Raw genomic sequence first — 24602 nt, 5'->3', positions numbered from 1 at the left:
TTTGTTGGTTCCTTGTCTGTCCTTCCCCACAGGGGCGTCAGCTCCATTGGGAACATTTAGATCTGTCTCACCCACTGTTGTATCCCCAGCACCCAGCACCCAGCATGAACAGACTGAAGAATAAAGCTCAGATCCTCTATCTGATGCTGACATTGGTACCTTGAGGGAGAGCTTCCGGTAGCCTTCTCCTACATCCCAAATAGCCACAACCCTGTCGAATCCTCCAGACACGAGAAAAGAAGCTGGAACACAAAACAAAAGAGTCTCAGGTGGGGGTCACCTTTCCCAGGCAACTGCTTCCTCCTCTGGCGAGGCCAGAGTCGGCCAAGGGATGCATTTGTGAGGTCCCCCCCGTGGCTCAGTCTGAGGATACTCAAACCCCCAACTCAACAACCCCAACCAATTAGACTCTTGCCATGCTCTTCATGGTAGCTGCGTTCTAGGAAGTCATCCCAAACACTCAATGAGTGATGACTGGACCACTGTTCTTGGGGGAAATCTGGGGTTAGGTTCCTTGGAGTCTCTGGTTGCAACGTTTTCATCAACCAATCAATGCATACCCTTGTTTTCCATCTGTTTTGTTTTGTTTTTGTTTTTGTTTTTGCTTTAGTTTTTGTTTTTGTTTTTGGCTTTTGTCTTTTTAGGGCCACACCCGTGGCATATGGAAGTTCCCAGGCTACAGGTCTAATCAGATGTAGCTGCTGGCCTACACCACAGCCACAGCAACGCCAGATTGGAGCCACATCTGCGACCTACACCACAGCCACAGCAATGCCAGATCCGAGCCGCATCTGCAACCTACACCAAAGCTCACGGCAACACCAGATCCTTAACTCACTGAGCGAGGCCAGGGATCGAACCTGCATCCTCATGGATGTCAGATTCATTTACGCTGAGCCACAACAGGAAACTCCTCTATCTGTTTCTGTTTAAAGACACCTTATTGGATACATATAGCTTATTCATTACCATTGAATTCCTGGCCATCAGTGCTGTAACTCATGCCTGAACAAAGCTGATCTAACACGCGTTTTCCGTGTAGGGCACATCACGGCCTACCTGCGCTTAGTGACACTGAAAAGCACTGCAGCAGTATGCTCAGGGGCCACTTTCAACAGCAAAGTCATCCACAAAAGCACAAAGTGCAAAAAACGTGGGACTAAATAGATAATAAAAAAGACACGTTGGAGTTACTGTCATGGCTCAGCAGAAATGAATCTGACTGGTATCCAGGAGGATGCAGGTTCAATCCCTGGCCTCACTCAGTGGGTTAAGGATCCGGCGTTGCCGTGAGCTGTGGTATAGGTCATAGACGCAGCTCAGATCCCTTGTTGCTGTGGCTGTGGTGTAGGCCGGCAGGCGTAACTCCTATATAACCTGTAGCCTGGCCCCAGGCACATTCCATATGCCACAGGTGGGGCCCTAAAAAGACAAAAAATAAAAATAAAAAGGACACCTTATGATAAGAGAATTGAAAGAAGGCAGAGAGTTGTCTTGTTCAGCCTCAGCTGGGAACGTGTGCATGCAGCAAGCTTGTTGCTGCTCTACACGTGCCCATGGGTGGCTGCAGAGGTGCCGTGAGTATGGATTTTAGGATTACAAATAAATGCGACCAAGTAGGTAAATTCACAAACGTGGAGTCTGCAAGTAGTGGTGATTATCTATATGCAGCTCTGGAACGTATAAAGCCAAGGATAGGAGTGGTGGGGCCCCTCTTAGGGGGCTCTGACTTACACAGAGGCTACTTCTGAAGAGGGAAACATTTCTCAAGTCAGGTCCGATCACGTGCTTATTGGCTGGGTACCCCCGACACACAGAGCAAGCCCACTCCCCCGCCAGGACTGCGGAGTAGAACACTCGGCTCCTGGGTATCAGGAATATTCACCACCCTCACTGGGGCCAGCTGCCCCTGGTAGCTTCCTGCCATTGTTCCTGATCACATCCATACACCTTCACCCAGAAACAGCTCCCCAGTTTCCCATGGAGAAATACCCCTCGCATACTCTCAGCCCCTCCAATTCAGAGGGTACCGACTCTGACTTCTAGCTCCAAGGATGGGCAGGGGCCTCAGGCCTGGCCAGTCAGAACAATTCACCCCCTGCTAAAGGGGCTGGTTCAGAGGTGGGCATGTGGCCCCAGCTGGGCCACTTGGGAGTCTTCCATGGAACCTGTGCTGGCACTGTCAGAAAGAGACTTGCTCTTTCTCCAGGATCGCCAGTGGCCAGAATGGTTCTTGGCCTGGACCACCAAAGGCCATCTTTGCCACCTTGGGGGGAAAGGTCAAAGAAGAGAGAAGTTGAGCTGAGGGACAGAGTGGAAGGGTTGAGCACAATGAGTGAGAGCACACTGCCTGAAGTGTCTGGATCCAGCCACTCCTGAAGGGAGATCAGCTCCTGAACTTGCCTGTTTAGAGAAGTTAATTAATTTTGTTGCTTAAGCCACATCAAGCTGACTTTCTGTCATTTGCAAAATTATGCGTATGGATCTCACTCACTCCTGGCTTTTCTGTTCTCGTGGGAAATAAATCTACCCTCATTGTTGGCATCACTGGGAAGCCTCTCTGTACTTAGGTAAGTCTGTGAATGGAACGCGAGGAACGCTGCCCCGCAAGCCCATGGGTGTGGAATCCTTTGGCATGTTAATTACTCACTGTCTCTGGCAAAGTGGCAGGAGCTCACAGAACCTTCGTGGCCCTGCATCAGAGTCACACAAGCTCCGCGGTTCCGAAACTCCCCTGTATGGACGTTCCATATTTTTAAGGTTTTATCCCAAGAGCTTGTACACAGGAAATGGCCACTGAAGGTGAAACAGCAGTTTGAGATTGCATTGGTATGTGCCCTGCAACACACATGGAAAGGTGCCAACATCAGCCCTTCACTCCTGGAGGATCTGAGGACACACTTAAAAGGAAAGTCAGTGGGAGTTCCCATCGTGGCTCAGCGGAAACGAATCTGACTGCATCCATGAGGACACAGGTTCAATCCCTGGCCTTGCTCAGTGAGTTAAGGATCTGGCATGGCTGTGAGCTGTGGTGTAGACGGGCTGCTGCAGCTCCAATTCAACTCCTAGCCTGGGAACCTCCATATGCTGCAGGTGAGGCCCTAAAAAGACAAAAAGACAACAACCAGAAAAAAAAGGGGGGGGGGACATCAGAGCTCCAATGGGACCTAACAGACATCAATCCTTCAGTCACTGTCTGCACCTTGGGTGAGAACCACACTGCCCTTGGGTGAGAACCACTGCTCTAGGAACTGCTCGAGGCTTGAGGGAAAAGGGCAGCGGAAGAGGTGTCAGTGATGGTTAATGGATGGACAGCCTTTTGGGTTCAAAGGCTGTCTCTTCCGCACATTCTCCCGCCCCTTCTCTCTAAGACATGGGGGCCTGGCTCCTTCCCTAGTTCTCCTCTCTTGCTCCTCTTTCACCTACTCCTCATTTTTTTTTTTTTTTAGGGCTGCACCTGTGACATATGGAGGTTCCCAGGCTAGGGGTCCAATTGGAGCTGCAACTGCCAAGCCTCCACCACGGCAACACAGAATCCTTAACGCACTGAGTGTGTGTGTGTGTGTGTGTGTGTGTGTGTGTGTGTGTGTGTGTATGACTCAGTCACTAAGCTGTACAGCAGAAACTGATACAATGCTGTAAATCAACGCTAATAAAAAGAAAAGAATGATGGAGTTCCCATCATGGCACAGTGGAAACAAATCCAACTAGGTGCCATGAGATTGCAGGTTCCATCCCTGGCCTTGCTCAGTGCGTTAAGGATCCGGCGTTGCTGTCAGCAGTGGTGTAGGTCACAGACACGGCTCAGATCTGGGGTTGCTGTGACTGTGGTGTAGACCAGCAGCTCCAGCTCTGATGTGACCCCTAGCCTGGAGACTTCCATATGCTGCTGGTGTGGCCCTAAAGATACAAAAAAAAAAAAAAAAAAAAAAAGAATAACCACATGGACATTTTAGAACTGACAACTACAACAACAAAAAAACCCTCAGTGCAGCACTCTGGACAGGAATTGGAGATGCTACAGGTGGACATGGGCTGGGCAGCAGCAGGTGTGCAAGTGGAATCCAGGAGGGCATGAGTGGAGGGAGTGGGGACTCCTGCCACCTCCCTGGCCTCCCAGAGCCTCCTCACTTGGTGATGGTGAGCAGTGTGGCCTGAGATGTAACATCCCAGATCTTGATGCTCCTGTCGAATGAGACGGAAGCCACCTTCTGGCTGTCGGGGTCAAAGCAGCACGCGGTGACCGACATCCCGTGATGATCTGAGGCACAGGGAAAGTGACTGATTACCCCTGTGTTCTGCACTCTGGGCCACCTGCACCATGGGACACAGGGGCTTCCTCTGCTCCCCTAGAGAGTGACCACATTACAGAAACACAACTCTGGTTTTCACAAGGGACTCTTCACTCCCATGGACACTTTCTGTGGGCCTGCTGTGTATCAGCCTTTGAGCAAGGAGCACTGCCCTTTGGAGCTCCCATCATGGCGCAGTGGAAAAGAATCCGACTAGGAACCATGAGGTTGCAGGTTCGATCCCTGGCCTTGCTCAGTGAGTTAAGGATCCGGCGTTGCCGTGAGCTGTGGTATAGGACACAGACATGGCTCAGATCCCACTTTGCTGTGACTGTGGTGTAGGCTGGTAGCTGCAGCTCCCATTCAACCCCTAGCCTGGGAACTTCTGTATGCCCTAAAAAGTACAGCCCTAAAAAGATTTTTAAAAAAAAGAAAGAAAAGAAAACACTGAAATACTTTAAGTGCATTATTAATAATCATTGTGATTGTTTCCACATTTTAACAATGCAGATAAAATACTAAGAAGGTTGGGCCTCCACTCAGTAGAAGACTGGGCTTTAAATGTCCACGTGAGGTTGGAATAGAACGTTGTTTCATTTACAACAAGCATGAGACTGAGCAGAGCCTTAACCAGTCTTGGTTTTAACTGTCAGTGCTTTTATCAATCCATGTCCCATCTTTAATGATGTGGTTCATAGCGTTGCGGGTTCACCAAATAAAGCAATGGAAGTGGCTGTTACCACCATGGACAGAACAGAGCAGAGAGCCCATGAAAACTCACCTTTGATGTGGGACACGGTGGTGGTGTCTTTCGCATCTATTATACAGATGCCGCAGTCCACATCCAAGCCTGACACCACGTATTTACCATCAGGGGAGAACTTACAGGAGACGATGAAGGTTTCATGACTGAGCTTCCACTGAAATAAGGCCAGAAGCAAAAAGCTTAAAAGCTTTGGCACAGCGAAGGAAACAATAAACCAAACGAAAAGATAATCCACAGAATGGGAGAAAAATCATTGCAGATGAAGCAACCAACAAGGAATTAATCTCCAAAACATACAAACAACTCATGCAGCATGATATCAAAAAAACAAACAACCCCGTCAAAAAATGGGCAGAAGATCTAAACAGACTTTCTCTGAAGACGACACACGGATGGCCAAAAAACACCTGAAAAGATGCTCAGCATCCCTAATTATTAGAGAAATGCAAATCAGAATTACAGAAAGGTGTCACCTCACGCCACTCCGGATGGCCATCATCAGAACGACTACAAACCATAAGTGTTGGAGAGGGTGTGGAGAAAAGAGAACCTCCAACACTGCCGAGAATGTAAACAGGTACCAGCACTAAGGAGAACAGTATGGAGGTTCCTCAAAAAACTAAAAATTGATTCAGTAATCGTACTCCTCGGGATTTGCAGTACCATGGATGGAGCTAGAGATGGTCACACTAAGTGGAGGAAGACAGAGAAAGACAAATACCGTAGGATATCACTTACATGTGGCCTCTAAAAAAAGATATACCCCCCCCAAAATGATACAAAGGAACTTATTTACAAAACCGAAATAGACTCCCAGGCATAGGCAACAACCTTATGGTTACCGAAGGAGAAAGGGAGGGAGGGATGAATCAGGAGTTTGCAATTAACAGGTACACGCTACGATATATAAAACAGATGAATTAACAGGGACTGGGGAACTATATTCAACCTCTAGTAATAACCTATAATGGAAAACCATCAAAAATCTCATATATACTTAAAACAGAGTCACATTGCTATACGCTTGTAACATTATAAATCAACTATACTTAAAAAAATTTTTTTTTGTCTTTTTAGAGCCACACCCTCGGCATATGGAGGTTCCCAGGCTAGGGGTGGAATCGGAGATGTAGCCGAGGGCCTACGCCACAGCCACAGCAACGCGGGATCCGAGCCGCGTCTGCAACCTACACCACAGCTCATGGCAACGCTGGATCCTTAACCCACTGAGCAAGGCCAGGGATTGAACCTGCAACCTCATGGTTCCTAGTCAGATTCGTTAGCCACTGCACCACGATGGGAACTCCTAAGATTGTTTTTTTAAGGAAAAAAAAAAGGAGGGAGAGGAGAGATGATGAGAAGCTCTGGGGCGAAGGGCGTCAGGATGGGACAGGAGACCCAGAGGGGCCCCTGAGCAGGGACAAGGCTGCCCAGGCACTAGGAAAGAGAGACAGGGGACCTTGGGCCAGTTTGGATGCATGGATGGTGTCCCTTCCAAATTGGAGAACAGACTGAGAAGGGCACAGAAGCCTTGTGCCTCAGCTCTACTTCCTGACATCACACAAGGGAGGGTCTCTCTCTCTCTTTTTTTTCTTTAAATTTTAGGGCTACACCTGCAGCATATGGAAGTTCCCAGGCTAGGGGTTGAATCGAAGCTGCAGCTGCTGGCCTACACCACAGACACAGCAACACCGGATCTTTAACTCACTGACTGAGGCCCGGGATCAACCTGCATGGACACTAGTCGGGTTCTTAACCCACTGAGCTACAGTGGGGACTCCCAGGGAGGGTCTCTTTGCCCACACTGTTCCCTCAGCCTGGAAAGCCAGGCTCCGCATCCCGCAGCCCCACCTCTGCCTCCTCCCTTACATCCATCCTCCCACCCCTCCTCTGCCTGCTTCAGAGCGCTTTCCTTCCCCAAAGCCAAACTTCCATCATTTGGGGTCCTGAAAAGAATTCTCCTTTCCTAGTCTCACTCCACGACCCCCTCCAGGCCACCTAAGTTCCCATCCAGATCCTGCGCTGCGACATCTCCACTGGGGCAGAGCATACATACCAGCAGCTTGCCTGTTTCAAGGTCCCAAGCCCTCACCGTTTTGTCATAGGATGCTGCAACAATTCTGGAAATAAAATGACAAACACAGGGGTCTTAACAACCCAGACAATAATGCCTGTGGTTTCTATGAACAAATCATAAGAAATTCTTTATAGGAGTTCCTATCATGGCTCAGCAGTAACAAACGTGACTCGTATTCATGAGGACTCGGGTTCGATCCCTGGCCTCGCTCAGTGGGTTAAGGATCCAGCAATGCTGTGGCTATGGTGTAGGCCGGCAGCAGCAGCTCTGATTCGATCCCTAGCCTGGGAACTTCCATATGCCTCGGGCACAGCTCTATAAAGACGAAAAAAGAAAGAAAGAAAAGAAAACAGAAAAATTTTTAAATCATTCAATTTTTTAAAAAAGAAAAGACATTCTTTATAGAAAATGTCTATAATTTAGGACCATAATTGCAAATAATACCTGAATCTTTCTAAAGATGTTCCATGAGTCCCCCGCCTCCATCCCAAGAGAACAAGGGGTTCTCAATGAAAACACAGAGAGCTCCTACCACAGAAGGCACAACCGCACTGCTCCCTTTCATAGGCCCTCACCAACCAGATGGGTTCTGTTATATCTGGCACACGAAAGGTATCATTTCTTGTGTTCTGTAATTGACTGTCTTCTTCTGGGAAAAGATCTGCAAGGCACAAGGCTCAATCACTCCTTCCACTACTTACATGTCTATATGTTTTGTTTGGTTTTGTTTTTTGGCCATGCCTACAGCAAGCAGAAGTTCTGGGGCCAGGAATCAAACCCATACCACAGCAGTGACTTGAGCCACAGCAGTAACAATGCTGGATCTTTAACGCACTGAGCCACCAGGGAACTCCAATATCTCTCTCTCTCTCTTTTTTTTTTTTTTTTTTTTTTTTTTTTAGGGCCGCACATGCAGCATATGGAAGTTCCCAGGCTAGGGGTTGAATTGAAGCTGTAGCTGCCAGCCTACAGCACAGCCACAGCAAGGCCAGATCCAAGCCAGGTCTGTGACCTACACCACAGCTCATGGCAATGCCGGATCCTTAACCCACTGAGTGAGGCCAGGGATCAAACCCATGTCCTCATGGATACTAGTCAGGTTCGTTACCCTCCGAGCCACAATGGGAACTCCTTTTTGTTTGTTTGTTCGTTCTGATGTCTCTATTTTTACAGGAAAAGACTTTCATAGCTCATTGCATTCTGAAATGTTTTTTTAAAATAATATTCCTTAAATAATATATCTATTAAAATAATGTCTTATATTGCATGCTTCTATGGCAACTGTGTCCCCTAGAGAAGATAAATTCCCATGAAACTTAGATTCACACACTAGTTTTCACTAGACTAATTTGTAGCGGCTGCTCAGGGTAAGAGTAAATCCATTCTAAAGCAAACCCCTTGTCTTTTGGGGAGTTTCTCTTGTGGCTCAGTGGGTTACGAACCTGACATAGTGTCCATGAGGATGTGGGTTCAATCCCTGGCTTTGCTTAGTGGGTTAAAGATCCACCGTTGCCATGAGCTGTGGTGCAGGTCACAGACTTGGCTCAGATCTGGTCTTGCTGTGGCTGTGGTGTAGATGGGCAGCTGCAGCTCCGATTAGACCCCTAGCCTGGGAACCCCCATACGCCGCAGGGGTGGCCCTAAAAAGACAAAACAAACAAACAGTAAACCGTCCCCGGTGTGCACCCTTCCCTCTCACTTTCCTGACCAGAGTGAAATGAGAGCAAGTCACCTTCTGCTGTCAGCTGTGACGCTGCACTCAATAACAGGAGCTCCGGGCGCCGGCTCAAAATCCCGAACGACAGCTCCATCCATGGCATCCTCAAGTCAGAGGGAGAGAGGGGAGAGGGCAGCAGTCACTGAGGTGCCGAAGCTGTGTGCTGAGTTCAACGTCAGCCCTGAGCTGGTCTGAGAGCCCATAATCCTATGACTCTTACCCGGCCCAGAGGGCGAAAGGACATCCCCGCCACTCCCAGAGCTGGAAGAACACCCTCGCCGGCATCCCCAGCAAAGTCCCCCTCAACACCACAGTGGCTGATGGCAAACGGGCCACTCTGAGGGCAGAGCTGCACACAATTTCCTCAATCCCTACTGGCCAAAGGGGCATTGCAGAATCTAACAACATCTTTCAAGAACTTTCTAAAGTTCTTTTTTTTTTCTTTTTTTTTTTTTTGGTTTTTAGGGCCACACTCAGGGCATATGGAGATTCCCAGGCTAGTGGTGGAATCCATACCAGCCGCAGCCATACCAGATCCCAGCCGCATTTGCAACCTAAACCGAAGCTCACTGAGTGAGGACCAGGGATCAAACCTGAATCCTCATGGATACTAGTTGGATTTGTTTCTGCTGCGCCACAACGGGAACTCCCAAGGTTCCTGCTCTTTGACCCAGCAGTTCTACTCTGAGGGGTCTCTCCTAATGAAAGCATCTGAATTGTGGCCAAAGAATAACGCATGAAAAGGTTCATCACATGTTACGGGGGACAGACGGCAGACACACGGACATCAGTCTGCGTCCACCGAAAAAGGGAGCCGTTCAAATAAATTCTAACACATCCAGGAGTTTCTGTCGTGGCACAATGGTTAACGAATCTGACTAGGAACCATGAGGTTGCAGGTTCGATGCCTGGCCTCGCTCAGTGGGTTAAGGATCCAGCGTTGCCATGAGCTGTGGTATAGGTTGCAGATGCGGCTCAGATCCTGCGTTGCTGTGGCTGTGGCGTAGGCCCTCGGCTACAGCTCCGATTAGACCCCTAGTCTGGAAACCTCCATATGCTGCAGGAGCGGCCCTAGAAAAGGCAAAAAGACCCTAAATAAATAAATAAATAAAATAAAATAAAGTAACACATCCAACAGCGGAGCCCAAGCAACAGTTATCACGTGGAAGGGTGATAACTGGAGAACATGATGAGAACAAAGGAGGGTAATAACTGGACAATATGATGGGAGCAATCGGGGCAGCAGAGGGCAGAGTGCCTGTTGTGCTGAGATGAAATACTTTCAGTAAGAAATGTACGGAGTTCCCATTATGACTCGGTGGGTTAAGAACCTGACTAGTATCCATGAGAATGTGGGTTCCATCCCTGGCCTTGTTCAGTGGGTTAAGGACCTGGCATTGCCTGCAAGCTGTGATGGAGATTTGGCTCAGATCTGGAATGGCTATGGCTGTGGCCTAGGTCAGTGGCTGCAACTCTGATTCCACCCTAGCCTGGGAACCTCCATATACCACAGGTGCAGCCCTAAAAGATAAAAAAAAAAAGTAGTGTGAGGGTTTGCACATGCCCTTTGAGCCAGCATTTCCACCTTGAGGTATTCTCACATACTTGCAAAATGGCCTGGGTACAAGATTGCCCATGGCAGCATTTTTGGTTCATTTGTTTTTTGTCTCATTGTTTTAAATAGCAGAAGTTTGGAAGCAATCTAATTGTTCACCAGCAAGGGCGAGGTTCACCCACCTGGGGTGGGTGGGGTGCTCTGACCTGAACAAGGAGGCTCTATATGTGCTGATTATAAAAGAGTTCTTAGAAGTATTGCTAAGGAGTTCCCGTCGTGGCACAGTGGTTAACAAATACGACTAAGAACCATGAGGTTGCGGGTTCGATCCCTGCCCTTGCTCAGTGGGTTAAGGATCCGGTGTTGCCACGAGCTGTGGTGTAGGCTGCAGACGCGGCTCAGATCCCAAGTTGCTGTGGCTGTGGCGTAGGCCAGTGGCTATAGCTCCAATTCGACCCCTAGCCTGGGAACCTCCATATGCCGCAGGAGCAGCCCAAGAAATGCCAAAAAGACAAAAAAAAAAAAAAAAAAAAAGAAGAAGAAGTATTGCTAAGTGTGGGAGTTCCTGTTGTGGCTCAGTGGTTAACGAACCTGACTAGGAACCATGAAGTTTCAGGTTCGATTCCTGCCTTGCTCAGTGGGTTAAGGATCTGGTGTTGCCATGAGCTGTGGTGTAGGTCGCAGACAAGGCTCAGATCCCGTGTTGCTGTGGTTCTGGTGTAGGCTCCGCTTAGACCACTAGCCTGGGAACCTCCATATGCTGCGAGAGTGGCCCTAGAAAAGGCAAAAAGACAAAAAAAAAAAAAAAAAAAAAAAGTATTGCTAAGTGTGAAAAGCATAGATCAGGAGTTTTGTTTGGTGTTTAGAATGTTTTAAACTTTTCTCACTGTTCTGAAAGGATGTAACCAATTGTATTCCTTACTATCATGGCAAAATACTATTTTTTTTTCTCTGAATCTTAGTATTGTCTTTATTATGAGCTTTCTCATCACAAGCAATGGTTGGCATAATCAAATTTTTGAGTTATTTTTAAGGCAATCAAAAAAAAAAAAAAATCCCAGGAGTTCCTGTCATGGCTCAGCAGAAACGAATCTGACTAGTACCCATGAGGACACAGGTTTGATCCCTGGCCTCACTCAGTGGGTTAAGGATCGGGCATTGCTATCAGCTAGGGTGTAGGTCGCAGATGTGGCTCAGTTCTGGAGTTGCTGTGGCTGTGGTGTAGGCGGGCAGCTACAGCTCCAATTCCACCCCTAGCCTGGGAACCTCCATGTGCCACAGGTGCAACCCTAAAAAGCAAAAAAAAAAAAAAAAAAAAAAGAGAGAGAGAGAGAAATTAAAACAGATGTTTGGGCCCAAGGTGGGTCTGGAGAGGAGGGAGAGAAGGGAGAGGCGAGGAGACATTTTGCCCCAGACACCACGATGGGAGAAAGTGCGGTGTAGGGTAAGGGTATAAGGGAGAGCTCTGGATGGGTCCCTAGTACGGGGCCTGAACCATCTGGACAGTCCCCACACCCTCCTGTCTAGTCTTCCTGGCTCCGTAGCCACCAATGACCCAGAAGGTGCTGTTCCAAGGTGATCCAGAGGGTGAGAAGCTATCCTCCACCTGGTTACCTGAACCCAGGACCCCACTTTGACTCACCCCCTCTGTCCCCTTCCTGTCCCTGAAGCCAGAGGAGACAGCAAAGCTCAAGCACCAACCATCCTCCCCGTGGGTCCCGCCCCAGCCGCGGGGGCATCCATGGCCTGGCCCCTCATGTGGTCACTGTCCTCTCCCAACCCTGCCCCCTCCTCACCCCCTCCCGGCTGACCAGCAATGCCCCCAAACAGGCCTGCCAGGGTCTGCTGGCGATGCCCAGAAGACTTTGAAAGAGTTCGTGGGGGCCACCTTTTTGTGTCCTTGTCGGACCATCGCAGCCCTATTCCTGCACCTTCGAGCAGGAATCTGTGCTCAGGCCTCCCCTTCACCCCTCATGGACAGGTCCCAGGCCTGGCCATAATGCCATCTCTGTGGGTGGAGCTGAATAGTCAAATGAGAAGGAGACCCAGGCAGCACAGAGACCCCAGGCAGGCCTCAGGCACAGCCTCCAACCAAAGGTGGTGAGCCCTGGGTCCCATGGTCTCCATCCCTGCCCCCACTGCTTCCAAATCAACAGGCTGACAGCAGCCACACTGACCTCATCTCTCTCCACTGGCTTGACACCAGGGTGAGCCCTCCCTCTGCTGCTGCTTCTTGCGCTTTGCTCAGAAAGGTCTCTCCAGTCTGTGGGATGCTCGAATGTCTGGGGGCTCAGCAATGGGGGACTCTCCACAAGAGGTGGCATAAGCTTACGGGATGTTTTGGTTCCACCGAACCCTGGGCCACCTACCCACAGCTTCACGGTGCAGTCATAGGAACCACTGAGGAGCTTGGTATCATCCACACAGAAGTGACAGGAACTCACAATGTGCTGGTGTCCCTTCATAATTTTAAATGGGATCTGAAAAAAGGATAGACTGAGCACGTTCAGAATACTGGGCCAATATTTTAAAAATTAATAGAATTCCTATACACTTGCAATGAACAATCCAGAAAAAAAAAAAATTAAGAAAACAATTGCACCAAGGGAGTTCCCCTTATGGCCCAGCGGAAATGAATCCAACTAGGAACCATGAGGTTGGGGGTTTGATCCCTGGCCTCATTCATTGGGTTAAGGATCCAGTGTTGCTGTGAGCTGTGGTGCAGGCTGCAGATGCGGCTCAGATCTGGTGTGGCTGTGGCTGTGGCGTGGCCCAGCAGCTATAGCTCTGATTTGACCCCTAGCCTGGAAACTTCCATACGCTTCAGGTGTGGCCCTAAAAAGCAAAAAAAGAAAAAAAAAAGTATATAGATGTGAATTCCCATTGTGGCTCAGCTGTAATGAACCCAACTAGGATCCATGAGGATGCAAGTTTGATCCCTGGCCTTGCTCAGTGGGTTGAGGATCTGGCTACAGCTCTGATTCAACCCCTAGCCTGGTAACCTCCATATGCCGAGGGTGTGGCCCTAAAAAGAAAAAAAAAGAAGGGAGGAATTCTCTGGTGATGTTGTCACTGCTGAGGCTCAGGTTTGATCTCTGGCCCTTCTGCACGCTGGCCAATAAATAAATAAACAAATCATAAAAAGAAGGGAAATCTCAAATCAATCATCTAAACTTCCACTTTAAGAAAATAGACAAAGAAAAGCAAATTAAATCCAAAATCCAAGAAGAAAAGAAATAACAGGAATTAGAGCATAAATCAATGAAATTGAAAACAGGAAATCAAAAAACAATTAACACAAAAGCTGGTTCCTTTTTTTTTTTTTTTTGTCTTTTATCTTCTTAGGGCCACACCTGTGGCATATGGAGGTTCCCAGGATAGGGGTCAAATCAGAGCTATGGCTGCTGGCCTACAGCACAGCCACAGCAACACAGGATCCAAGCCTTGTCTGTGACCTACACCAGTGCTCACGGCAATGCCAGATCTTTAACCCACTGAGAAAGGCCAGGGATCAAACCCGCATCCTCATGGATACTAGCTGGGTTCGTTAACCACTGAGCCATGATGGTAACCCCCAAAAGCTGGTTCTTTAAAAAAAAAAAAAATCAGTAAAATTGATAAGCCTCTAGCCAGACTAAGAAAAAAGGAGAGAGAACACAGGTTACTGATATCAGCATGGGGACAGAGAGATGTCGGGAAAGCAGGGGTGCTATAAAGAAAAAAATGTGGCCTGCTATTCCAGTTCTACAAGGATCAAGTCCTCAGCCACTGCAGTCACTCACTCACCACTCACTGAGTCACTCCACCTAGTCACTGACTGAGGGGAGTTCAGGTCAGAGACAAAGTATTCTGCGCTTTGGATCTATCAACCTTTTTTTTTTTTTTTGGTCTTTTTGCCTTTTCTAGGGCTGCTCCCACGGCATATGGAGTTTCCCAGGCTAGGGGTCGAATCGGAGCCGTAGCCGCTGGCCTACACCAGAGCCACAGCAACGCGGGATCCAAGCCGCATCTGCGACCTACACCACAGCCCACGGCCACACCAGATCCTTAACCCACTGAGCAAGGCCAGGGATCGAACCAGCAATCTCATGGTTCCTAGTTGGATTTGTTAACCACTGAGCCACAATGGGAACTCCAAGGATCTATCAACCTTAGATGGTTATGATACATACTTAAGGAAAATTTCATTGACCCCAGATCCTCTCATCTTCCCATTCATAGAAAAGCACTAAAATCATTAACTTGAGATGTCTGTTCTTTGTGATTAGCAGTAATCTTTCTAGGCTTGACGACGTGTTTTTCCCAGCAAAATAGTTCCTATACGTCCTGATTCCTCCCTTACCTCTTTGGAGCGGTTCCTCCGGGCTATCTGAGAGGCTGCCTCCCAGGCTATAGCCTAGAATAAAACTTAACTCATCTTGCAACAGAAGAAAGGCTGGGGGAAAAATGTAATTGTAATGTATACATGTAAGGATAACCTGACCCCCTTGCTGTACAGTGGGGAAAAAAAAAAACAAAAAACAAAACTTAACTCATGACTTCTACCTTATGCACTTTCTTTCAGCTGACAGTGCTGAGTTGTGGGAATGTGAGGGGATGTAGGACAGGACATTGAGGGATTTGGGGCTCTGCTGCCAGGCACTGCCCCCACGGATACAAGAACTCTGCATGCTAAGACCAGGTAGGGTGAGGCGGGCCCAGCAGGAGATGTAGGCATGAGGGGAGGTGCGAGTCCAGGGTTAGGGGTGGGGGTGGCGTGGACTGTGGGGAACGCAGAGTGTGGGAAGGCACAGAGATGTGCGGATGCGGTAAGTGATTAAAAAACCCTTTGCATCCAGGGAGAGGTGGGTAAGCCTGCAGAGAGACGCCTGACCGCCAGGGGGCGCAGGCAAAGCGAGCCAGACAGAGGGCGCTGGGGGGCGGGGCCTGCGGGCGCCGGGCGGGTCTGAGGGCGGGGCCTGGCGAGGCTCTGCCTGCAAACAGCCTTCCGATCCGGCGAGAGGTTACTCAGTCAGTGGTCAGCGCTGCCCTCCGCCGCCACGCAGGCGCCTTGGGGGCAGCTGCCTCTGGCTCGAGGCAAAACTCTCTCATTGCAAAAGCATAACTTTATCAAGGGAAAACCGAGCAGCAAGAGCGGAGAATCCCCCTACCCCTTCCGAATCTTTCTGGGCCCTCCTTTCAGACGATTTTTTGCGCAGAGTACTTTCGGGGTGCATTAGGTAGGGGGACCTCTAGGAGCCACGGAGGGAAGTTCCACACAAGGTGCATTGTCCGAGGCCCTAACAAATATGGCATATAGACGTCTGACGTTTATAAAAGCAAAAAAAAAAAAAAAAAAAAGCTCTTTTTTAGGTTTATGTAGCATCCCATCAATACGTTCCCCAGGTGTTTCTGCGCCCGTTGATCGCGGTACTGCGGCACAGTGGGAACCGGGGAGCAAAGACCCCAGCCCTCGAGTGCGCGTGGCAGGGGCACAGGGACCGCGGGGCCTAAATGGGCCGGGGTGGGAGATGAGTGCAGCCACCGCACAGACACCAAGGAGAGCCAGATGAAGACAGCTTTAGACAGAGGGCGGGAGAGTCCCCCACCCCTGCATCCAGGAAGGGGGACAATGGGGACACCAGAGGCTGGAACGGCTTGAAGGTCAGCAAGTCAGAGGGGAGAGGAAAACAGAGAGAGGAGCCAGAGTCAAAACGGCCTGGAAGGTCACGGCCAGATCTCCCAACTTTGTCTTAAACGTGCCAGGAAGCCAGAGAGGTTTTGAGCCAATTATTTTTAAAATCTGTGACACATCTGCGTGTGTGAGTGTGCATTATTCAAAGGCTAAAACGAAGTGTTATCATTAAGGATGTTCTTAGCAAACCATCTTAGAGAGCAGGATGAAATCATCTGGAACATTATTATTCTTGCCTTATGCGCCTTCATTTCAAAGGATCGTTTGTTAACATTTTCATGCAGCTACGCAAGGGCAGTAACCTCACTGTATAAACACCTCCAGAGTGTACTGTTCTCAATCACTGCTCCTTTCTGTTTATTCCAAACCGTTTTCTCTTACTCCAGTTCTTTATTCTGATTTTTGTTGTTTGCCAGGGTGCTCCCTTGAGTAACTTTTTGTTCAAAGAGAAGCATCGTCTTTGAAGCTCTTAAAATGTCTTTCTGCTGGTTTTATGGAGGACCAGCAGTCTGGCCAAGTAAAGATTCCAAGTACAGAATCCAGGCACAAACGTTCCTCCAAGATCTTTGTATAACTTCTCAATTTCTGTCAACCAAATGGATCATACAAACCTTAGGCCAAAAAAAATCTTAAGCCACCTCAATATGCATGCACTGGAGACTGTGAAATCTGTCTGGGGCAGCCAGCCAATGGAATATGCTCCATCAAAAAAAGAACAAGGAAGCTGTTTCTTTACTAATATGGAAAGATCTCTGAAATAAGTTTTAAAAAAAATTAAAACCCAGGTGCAGAAAAGGCCTAAGGCATGTTTCCATTTATGTAAATTTTGCAAACAAACAAAAAAAAATGGAGGGGGCAGAATATATATGTATGTGCTGGTATGTGCACAAAATATCTTGTAAGGATACAGAAGAAACTAGAAACATTTGTTACCTCTGTAGAGGGAAAGGGGATAGTTGGTGGGGAGGGGTGCTAGGGAGACTCTTAGTGTTTAAGGAAAAAAAAAAACCCTTTTATATCTTCAATAGATGCTGGAATTGGATATCGGGGGATGGTCTATGGAGAACAGAAATAAAATACAACTCCTATGTTCTCCTTTCATTCTACTTAAAAATCAGAATAAATATCACAAATAAAAGCAAGCAAAGCACTGGCACACGCTGTGATTTCTCTTCAAACAGGCTTCCCCATGGAGACCCCAGTGCACCCCTGCAGGGGGCTGGCAGGGACAGTCAGCCAGTCGACAGTGCCACTTGTGGTCTTGGCTCCCAAGTCCTGTGACAGCTGGAGAAGCCTCCATCTCAGTCTGATCTCAGACTTTCCCATCTGTGTGGGGACAGCCTCGCTCCTCCTATCCTTGCAACGCAGGCATTCGCCACCTGTGGGTTCTATTTCCCTCCAGTCTTGCATTGAACGTGACCATCTCTTCTCACATAAGCTCTCAGTCTTTCTTTCCTGGTTTCCCTCCGTATTTCTCCTGCTCCCATTCCCACCCCCTCCCTTTCCAACACTTATATTCACATTGGCTCTTCTGCATCTCCTCTGCCTTCCTCTTCTCTTTTCTCTCAGAATTATTGTTCCTTTCTGGTTTTTTTCTCTGAGTTCCCAGAGAATACTGTGAGCTTGTTTTCTCATTTTTCTGTGTCAGTTCTCTGCTCTGACTTTACAGCCTCCATGGAGGATTTTGGTTTGGAAATCCTTTTTTTTTTTTTTTTTAACCCCCAAGAATTCTCTTTGCTCACAGATGATTTCCTCTTCCCAGCCTCCAGCCTTTGTTTTATCAATGAAAGTCTTCTCAGTTATCACTGAGGATGCAAAGTAAGTGTTGTTGGGGTTTTTTTAGGTATTTTGTCATTATTATTCTAAGTTTTCTCTTACCTCTGGTGCCCTTTCATGGGTGACAGGACTTCTTCACTGACCCTAGGACCCGCACTTGGGAGTGTCACAGGAGGCATTTCTGGGCTGGGTCAGGAAACACCGACCTCCTCCCCCAGGATGGTTTCCCTGGGCTACCCTGCCCCTCCTCCAGCTGCCCCCATCCCCTGCAGCCATTCCACCCACTGGGTGTGCCTCAGGCAGGGGATTGGGCCCGGGCCTGGGCCTGGGCCTGGTAAGAAAGCCGCCCTCCCCGCCACCCCAGGTCCCCTAGCTGGCTCTCGAGCCCTCCCCACCTGTTGGGCACAAGTCTCATGCCCTCCCTGTGGGAGCGGTTCTGACCTTGGAGAGTGGCTCCTGGTCACCCCAGGACGTCTTCTCGTTCCATAATGTCTTCTCTGGCGTCCAGTGCTTTTCGGGTGGTGACGCCTCCCTGTCCAAGGCCAGGGGGTCAGGCGAGGGCAACAGCCGGCCCCGCCGCACCTCCAAGAACGACAGCCTGAAGGGACCTTAGGCCCTGAACAGGGCCACCCAGGTCAGCTAGCGGGGCTGGTGAGCACTGTCGCAGGCGTGGGCCAAAGACAGCTGCAGGTTACATCTCACCCTGATCCGGGGCTTTCGTGGAGCCGGGGGTAGCCGGGAGATGGGAGGCCATCTTGCAGCCCAGCCTGGCGGAGAACCGCGTCCCCGCATGTCCCCGCGCGTCCCCGCGCCCCCGGCGCGTGCCAGGTCTTGGGACCCGCTGGCCCTCCCTGGGCCCCGGGATCTCACCGCCTTCTCTCAACACGCCACACGGTCACCCTCCGAAAAATGAGCCTCCAGGTCTGGGTAGAAAACGAATGAGGCCAAATGTGTGAAACCGGGGAGCCCCCTCCTCGTGGCCTTCTTTAGGGTCTCCCTGGCTCCCTTCCCAGGATAACCTGTGCGTCCCCTGCCTGTGCAGGAGTGGAAGGAATCACACTCCCTAGGAGAAGAGCAGGAATGGGAAAGCGACCACCTGCCTCTCACACAAGATCTCAAGCCAGTCTGACTGTCCTTATCTGGACTCAGCTTTCTTTACAAGAAAACCAGAAAGAAGCCTTCAATTTTCATTTCTTTCCTTTTTTTTTTTTTTTAATTGTTTTTACTGCTGCACTGCACTTGCAGCATATGGAAGTTCGTGGGCCACGGGTCAAATCCGAGCTGCAGCTGAGGCCTACTGATGCCAGCAGCATCTGTGACCTGCACCACTGCTTGCAGCAGTGCAGATCCTTAACCCGCTGAGGCACAATGGGAACTCCTTTCCATTTCTTTTTCAAAGTTTCAGGCAAAGAAAAATCAAGAAGGAAATAGAAAAATTCCATTTTAATTAAACTGTACAGTCTGCATTTTTTCCTCTGACACTAACTGAAGTTAAAAATAGAAATCACAAGGCAGGCTTTGAAATGTCAATGTTTTAAAAAATTATTTTACATCATGAATTTACATATAAATACAATCTGCACAATGTATTAACTGAGTGATCGATGAACATCCATCCTGGAGGAGAGCTGGTATTGGGACAAGCCAGGGCGGAATTCAATTACTGTCTCCTAAGAGGAAGACGCTTCAGCCTGGAAAAGGAAATAAAAGAGAGAAAAGGTAAGTTAGATACAAATGGAAAAACCAGACAGCTCACTGGGGGTGGAGAATGCCAAGCCTCTCCCTGAGTCAAAGTGGCACAAAATACAGAAGTTGACCACACACCGTGAAAGAAAGCACTGTTTAATTAGCATTCTTAAAATTCTGTTCCCCCCAGAACATACAGACTCACTAACCCACATCTCATATTAAGACCTATTTATAAAAGCATACTGTTATAACCACTATGAAAAACAGCATGCGGGCTCCTCAGAAAACTAAATACAGAACTACCATGTGATCCGGCAAGCCCACTCCTGGGCATATATCCGGACAAAACTAATTCGAAAAGATACATGCACCCCCATGTTCATCACAGCACTATTCACAACAGCCAAGACATGGAAACAACCCAAATGTCCATCGACAGATGATTGGCTTAAGATGTCGTACATATATACAACAGAACATAACTCAGCCATAAAAAAGAACAAAACAGGAGTTCCTGTTGTGGCTCAGCGGTTAACGAATCCGACTAGGAACCACGAGGTTGCAGGTTCAATCCCTGGCCTCGCTCAGTGGGTTAAGGATCGGGCATTGCCATGAGCTATGGTGAAGGTCACAGATGCGGCTCGGATCCAGCACTGCTGTGGCTCTGGTGTAGGCCGGCGGCTACAGCTCTGATTTGACCCCTAGCCTGGGAACCTCCATATGCTGAGTGCGGCCCTAGAAAAGACAAGAAAAAAAAATGCCATTCATAGCAACATGGATGGACCTAAAAATTATCATGCTAAGGGAAGCAAGTCAGAAAGAGACAAACACCATATGATATCACTTATATGTGGAATCTAAAATATGTCATAAATGAACGTGTCTACAAAACAGAAACAGACACACCCATGGAGAACACACTTGTGGTTACTGGGACCAGGGAGTGGGATGGAAAGGCAGTTTGGGGTCAGTAGATGCAAACTATTACATTTAGAATGGATGTGCGGTCTTGCTGTATAGCACAGGGAATTATATCTAGTCTCTTGGGATAGACCATGATGGAAGATAAACATAAGGGAATGTATATGTATATATGACTGGGTCACTTTGCTGTACAGCAGAAATTGGCACAACACTGTAAATTAACTACGCTGTAATAATTTTTCTTTTCTTTTTTTTTTTTTTAGGGCAGCACTCGAGGCATATGGAGGTTCCCAAGCTAGGGGTCGAATTGCAGCTATAGCTGCCGGTCTATACCACAGCCACAACAACACCAGCTCCGAGCCGAGTCTGCGACCTACACCCGCTAATCGAGGCCAGGGATACTAGTCAGAATCATTTCCACTGAGCCTCGATGGAAACTCTGTTTTGGTTTCTTAATGGTTAGTTTTATTTTTTTATTTATTTTGTCTTTTTTGGGCCAGACCCACGGCGTGGCATATGGAGATTCCCAGGCTAGGGGTCTTATCAGAGCTACAGCTGCTGGCCTACACCACAGCCACAGCAACGCCAGATCTGAGCCGCGTCTGCGACCTACACCACAGCTCATGGCAACACCGGATCCTTAACCCACTGAGCAAGGTCAGGCATTGAACCCACAACCTCATGGTTCCTAGTCGGATTTGTCTCTGTTGCACCATGATGGGAACTCCACTGGTTAGTTTTAGATGCCAATCAGCACACAGCTACCTGCCCACATTTTCTGACTGCTGTGCTCAGCCCACCCTCCTGACAGGGCTGAGGGGCTTCTGAGTGTGCGAGCGCAAATGCCTCCTCACAGAAAGGACTCATTAGATGGCCCCAAAGGTCAAGGGTGATAATATCAGGTGTTGGGGAGGATCTGTGAGCCTGGACACATGACAGCCGCTGGGCCTGGCTCTCCCCACACGTGAGATGAGGTGACACAGAGCCCCAGGGCTGTGTGAGGATGACATGAGCCCACCCCCGTCATGTGTCTCCACTGCCTGCACATCGAGGAAAGGGAAACGTGAATCAGCCACTTCAGGGGGCCCCGGATTAACGTGAAATGCTCATATCCTTGGTGTTTTTGAACCATGAGAATGTCCTATTCATTCTAAAGGAATAAATGAAAAAGAACAAGGGGGTGGCACTTGTCTTTCCAAACATCAAAATATACTATAAGGCCAGAGTAAGAGTAATTGAAAAAGAGCAGATGAAAATATAGAGAATAGCTAAGAAATCAGAACACAGAATCCAGGAACAGACCTGCACCAGCATAGGGATTTAGAACATGATCAAGCTACGCTTTAAGGAGCCACAACACCAAGTGGGGCCAATGGCCAGGGGTCACGCCTGCCATTTCTCCCTGTATCCTGGGCCCATGGCTGGGCTTCCCCTACCTGGTCCTGGGGTGGCCAGCCAGGACCATCCAGCTGACCCTGGCCTGTGGGCTGTGGGGGAAGGGAAGACAGTGACCTTGAGGCAGGACCGTCACAACCTCCATCCTCCAACCAGTTTCCTCCTCAGGGAGTGGAACAAACTGGGATCCTGACTACTTTCTCAATTGTATGTCTGCTTCATTGTGCTGTGCCACTGGGATGTGGGGTTTTGTTTTGTTTTTGTTTTTTGGCTTTTTAGGGCCGTACCCATGGCATATGGAAGCTCCCAGGCTAGAGCTCAAATCGGAGCTACACCTGCTGGCCTACACCAAAGCCACAGCAACGTGGGATCCGAGCCTGCGTCTGCAACCTACACTACAGCTCACAGTAATGCCAGATCCCCAACCTACTGAGCGAGGCCAGGGATGGAACCCGTATCCTCGTGGATCCCGGTCAGATTCGTTTCCACTGCGCCACAAAGAGAATCCCTGGGGGTTCTTTTTAATTGCAACTCGCTTATTGGCTTTCACTAATATAACTGGCTATCTCTCTGGAGAAAGGTAAATGGGATGCCTACCCTCCTCTGTTCACAAAAAACACAGGAAAATAAAGCAATTCAAATAGATTAAACAAAAGCTATAAGAGCATGAGAGGAGTTCCTTGTGGTGCAGCAGGTTAAGGACCTGGTGCTGTCACGGCAGTGGCTTGGCTTTGCTCCCTGACTAGGAAACTCCTCATGCTGTGGGTGTGGCCAAAAAAAAATTAAAAAAATAAAAAAAAAGGCATGAGAATAATCTATATCTTAGGGAAGGTCTTTAAAAGACAAAATACCAATAACATACTAATAACAACAATGAAAAAAGGCTAAATGGATTGTATCAAATCTTCTATTCAATAAAGATTGTTAAAAGCTGTATAACAGCTAACATGTTAAAACACAAAGGATTAATATCCAGAATTATTATTTTTAATTCCTAAAAATCACTGAGACAGTACCTAAAACCCAGTGAAACAATCTCACAGAATACAGAATACGGTGCAAAGGATGCGAGCATGTTATTCACAGAGGAGCCCATGGTAAAGGCCGACACTCGCGGGAAAGGCCGCTCAGCCTTACTGCTGACCCGGGAAACGCAACGGAGACGACGAGCCATTCTTTACCCATGACGCGGGCAAACATCTCTGGACTGTTTGCAACTGATGCGGTAACAAGGGGCTTTTTCATAATTAAAGTGGCTATAAGCCACTTCTGGAAACAACTTGGTGGTATTTATTCCTTCTAAAATGTCCAGGAATTCCTGTCGTGGCACAGTGGAAACAAATCCGACTAGGAACCGTGAGGTTGTGGGTTCGATCCCTAGCCTCGCTCAAGTGGGTTAAGGATCCAGCGTTGTGGTGAGCTGCGGTGTAGGTCACTGATACAGCTGGGATCCTGCGTTGCTGTGGTTGTGGTGCAGGCCGGCAGCTGTAGCTCCAATTTGACCCCTAGACTGGGAACTTCCATGAGCTGCAAGTGTGACCCTAAACATAAGTAAATAAATGAATAAAAATGTGAAATAGGGAGTTCCCGTCGTGGCGCAGTGGTTAACGAATCCGACTAGGAACCATGAGGTTGCGGGTTCAATCCCTGCCCTTGCTCAGTGGGTTAACGATCTGGCGTTGCCGTGAGCTGTGGTGTAGGTCGCAGACGCGGCTCGGATCCTGCGTTGCTGTGGCTCTGGCGTAGGCCGGTGGCTACAGCTCCGATTCAACCCCTAGCCTGGGAACCTCCATATGCCGCGGGAGCGGCCCAAGAAATAGCAACAACAACAACAACAAAAGACAAAAAGACAAAAAAAAAAAAAAAAAAAAAAAAAAAAAAAAAAAAAAAAAATGTGAAATAAAATGTGTGTGTACGTGAGTGTGGGGGGGGGGTTGTGTAAAAAAGTCTTCAAAGTTACAAAGCAACTGATGGCAGAGGTTACTGTGGAGAGAAGAGAGCTTTGGGGAACTGGTCACAGGCCACTTTAAGCTTCAGCTGTAAGATGTGAATGTTCACAACAATAATATATTTACATATTACTTATGCAATTAAAAGTTAACTTTTTAAAAAGCCGAGTTAATACACAAATTCACCACATTTGACATTTGCCTCTAAGCAGATAGGCAAGGTTTCTGTCAGCTTCTGAGAGATCTCTGAAAGCCGGGTCTCCTGCCACCTACCGTCTCAGCAGCTCCTGGGGTGACAGGTCCACAGTCCCGTCCTCATCACTCTGGCTGTCACTGCTGTCCGTACTCTCAGAGCTACTGCTTTTCTCTGGCTTTTTATTCTTTTGCTTGCCTTTGTGTTTGTGCTTCCGGTGTTTCTTTTTCTGAAGAAAAGAAATAAAGAAATCAAGGCGAACAAATGGGTGTTCCCTGCCCTAATTCAGCACAGTGACAGGCTAAAAGGGCATTTGGTTGCTGGAGTCATTCAGAAATAAAAACAAAAAACCTTGGAGTTCCTGCTGTGGCACAGCAGAAACAAACCCGACTGGTATCCCTGAGGATGCAGGTTCGATCCTTGGCCTCGCTCAGTGGGTTAAGGATCTGGCGTTACCATGAGCTGTGGTGTAGGTCAAAGACGCAGCTCAGGTTCTGAGTTGCTGTGGCTGTGGTGTAGGCCGGCAGCTATAGCTCTGAATCGACCCCTCCCCTGGGAACCTCCAAATGCTGTGGGTGCAGCCCTAAAGAAATAT

At 48.4% G+C, this 24602-nt stretch overlaps 2 protein-coding genes across 7 annotated transcripts in view; both read right to left on the bottom strand.

Moving 5' to 3' along the window:
* WDR88 (WD repeat domain 88) overlaps window positions 1–18655 on the bottom strand; it is a 45183-nt gene extending 26528 nt beyond the window's left edge. The window contains exons 1-8 of one of the 3 annotated variants that reach the window (XM_084960418.1): window positions 18299–18655; window positions 12777–12887; window positions 8868–8956; window positions 7115–7178; window positions 5074–5212; window positions 4132–4261; window positions 2651–2838; window positions 160–242 (exon numbers count right to left, since the gene is read on the bottom strand). In XM_084960418.1, coding sequence (XP_084816544.1) covers window positions 160–242; window positions 2651–2838; window positions 4132–4261; window positions 5074–5212; window positions 7115–7178; window positions 8868–8956; window positions 12777–12872 — 789 coding nt within the window. In that variant the 5' untranslated portion in view covers window positions 12873–12887; window positions 18299–18655. Of the gene's footprint in view, window positions 1–159; window positions 243–2650; window positions 2839–4131; window positions 4262–5073; window positions 5213–7114; window positions 7179–8867; window positions 8957–12584; window positions 12888–18298 lie in introns of all 3 variants that reach the window. The other 2 variants (XM_084960419.1, XM_084960417.1) reach the window with 2 other exon arrangements.
* A 626-nt stretch (window positions 18656–19281) lies between these two features.
* The window catches only part of GPATCH1 (G-patch domain containing 1), a 46304-nt gene continuing 40983 nt past the window's right edge, over window positions 19282–24602 (bottom strand). For 2 of the 4 annotated variants that reach the window (XR_014805992.1, XR_014805993.1), the window contains exons 19-20: window positions 24088–24469; window positions 19282–19548 (exon numbers count right to left, since the gene is read on the bottom strand). Coding sequence is in view for 2 of the 4 variants with exons in the window: in XM_021094288.2 (XP_020949947.2) it covers window positions 19518–19548; window positions 24088–24236 (180 nt within the window). In the remaining 2 variants the exon portion in view is untranslated. The remainder of the gene's footprint in view (window positions 19549–24087; window positions 24470–24602) is intronic. The other 2 variants (XM_021094288.2, XM_084960365.1) reach the window with 1 other exon arrangement.

Source organism: Sus scrofa, chromosome 6, assembly GCF_054392235.1.
Source record: "Sus scrofa isolate SSC_HxYL_T2T_F1_AM1 chromosome 6, Sscrofa_HxYL_maternal_Yorkshire_Landrace_v2.0, whole genome shotgun sequence".
In the NCBI taxonomy this organism is placed as follows: domain Eukaryota; kingdom Metazoa; phylum Chordata; class Mammalia; order Artiodactyla; family Suidae; genus Sus; species Sus scrofa.
Note: the sequence above shows the minus strand (reverse complement) of the source record. Positions and strands in the feature narration are given on the sequence as shown.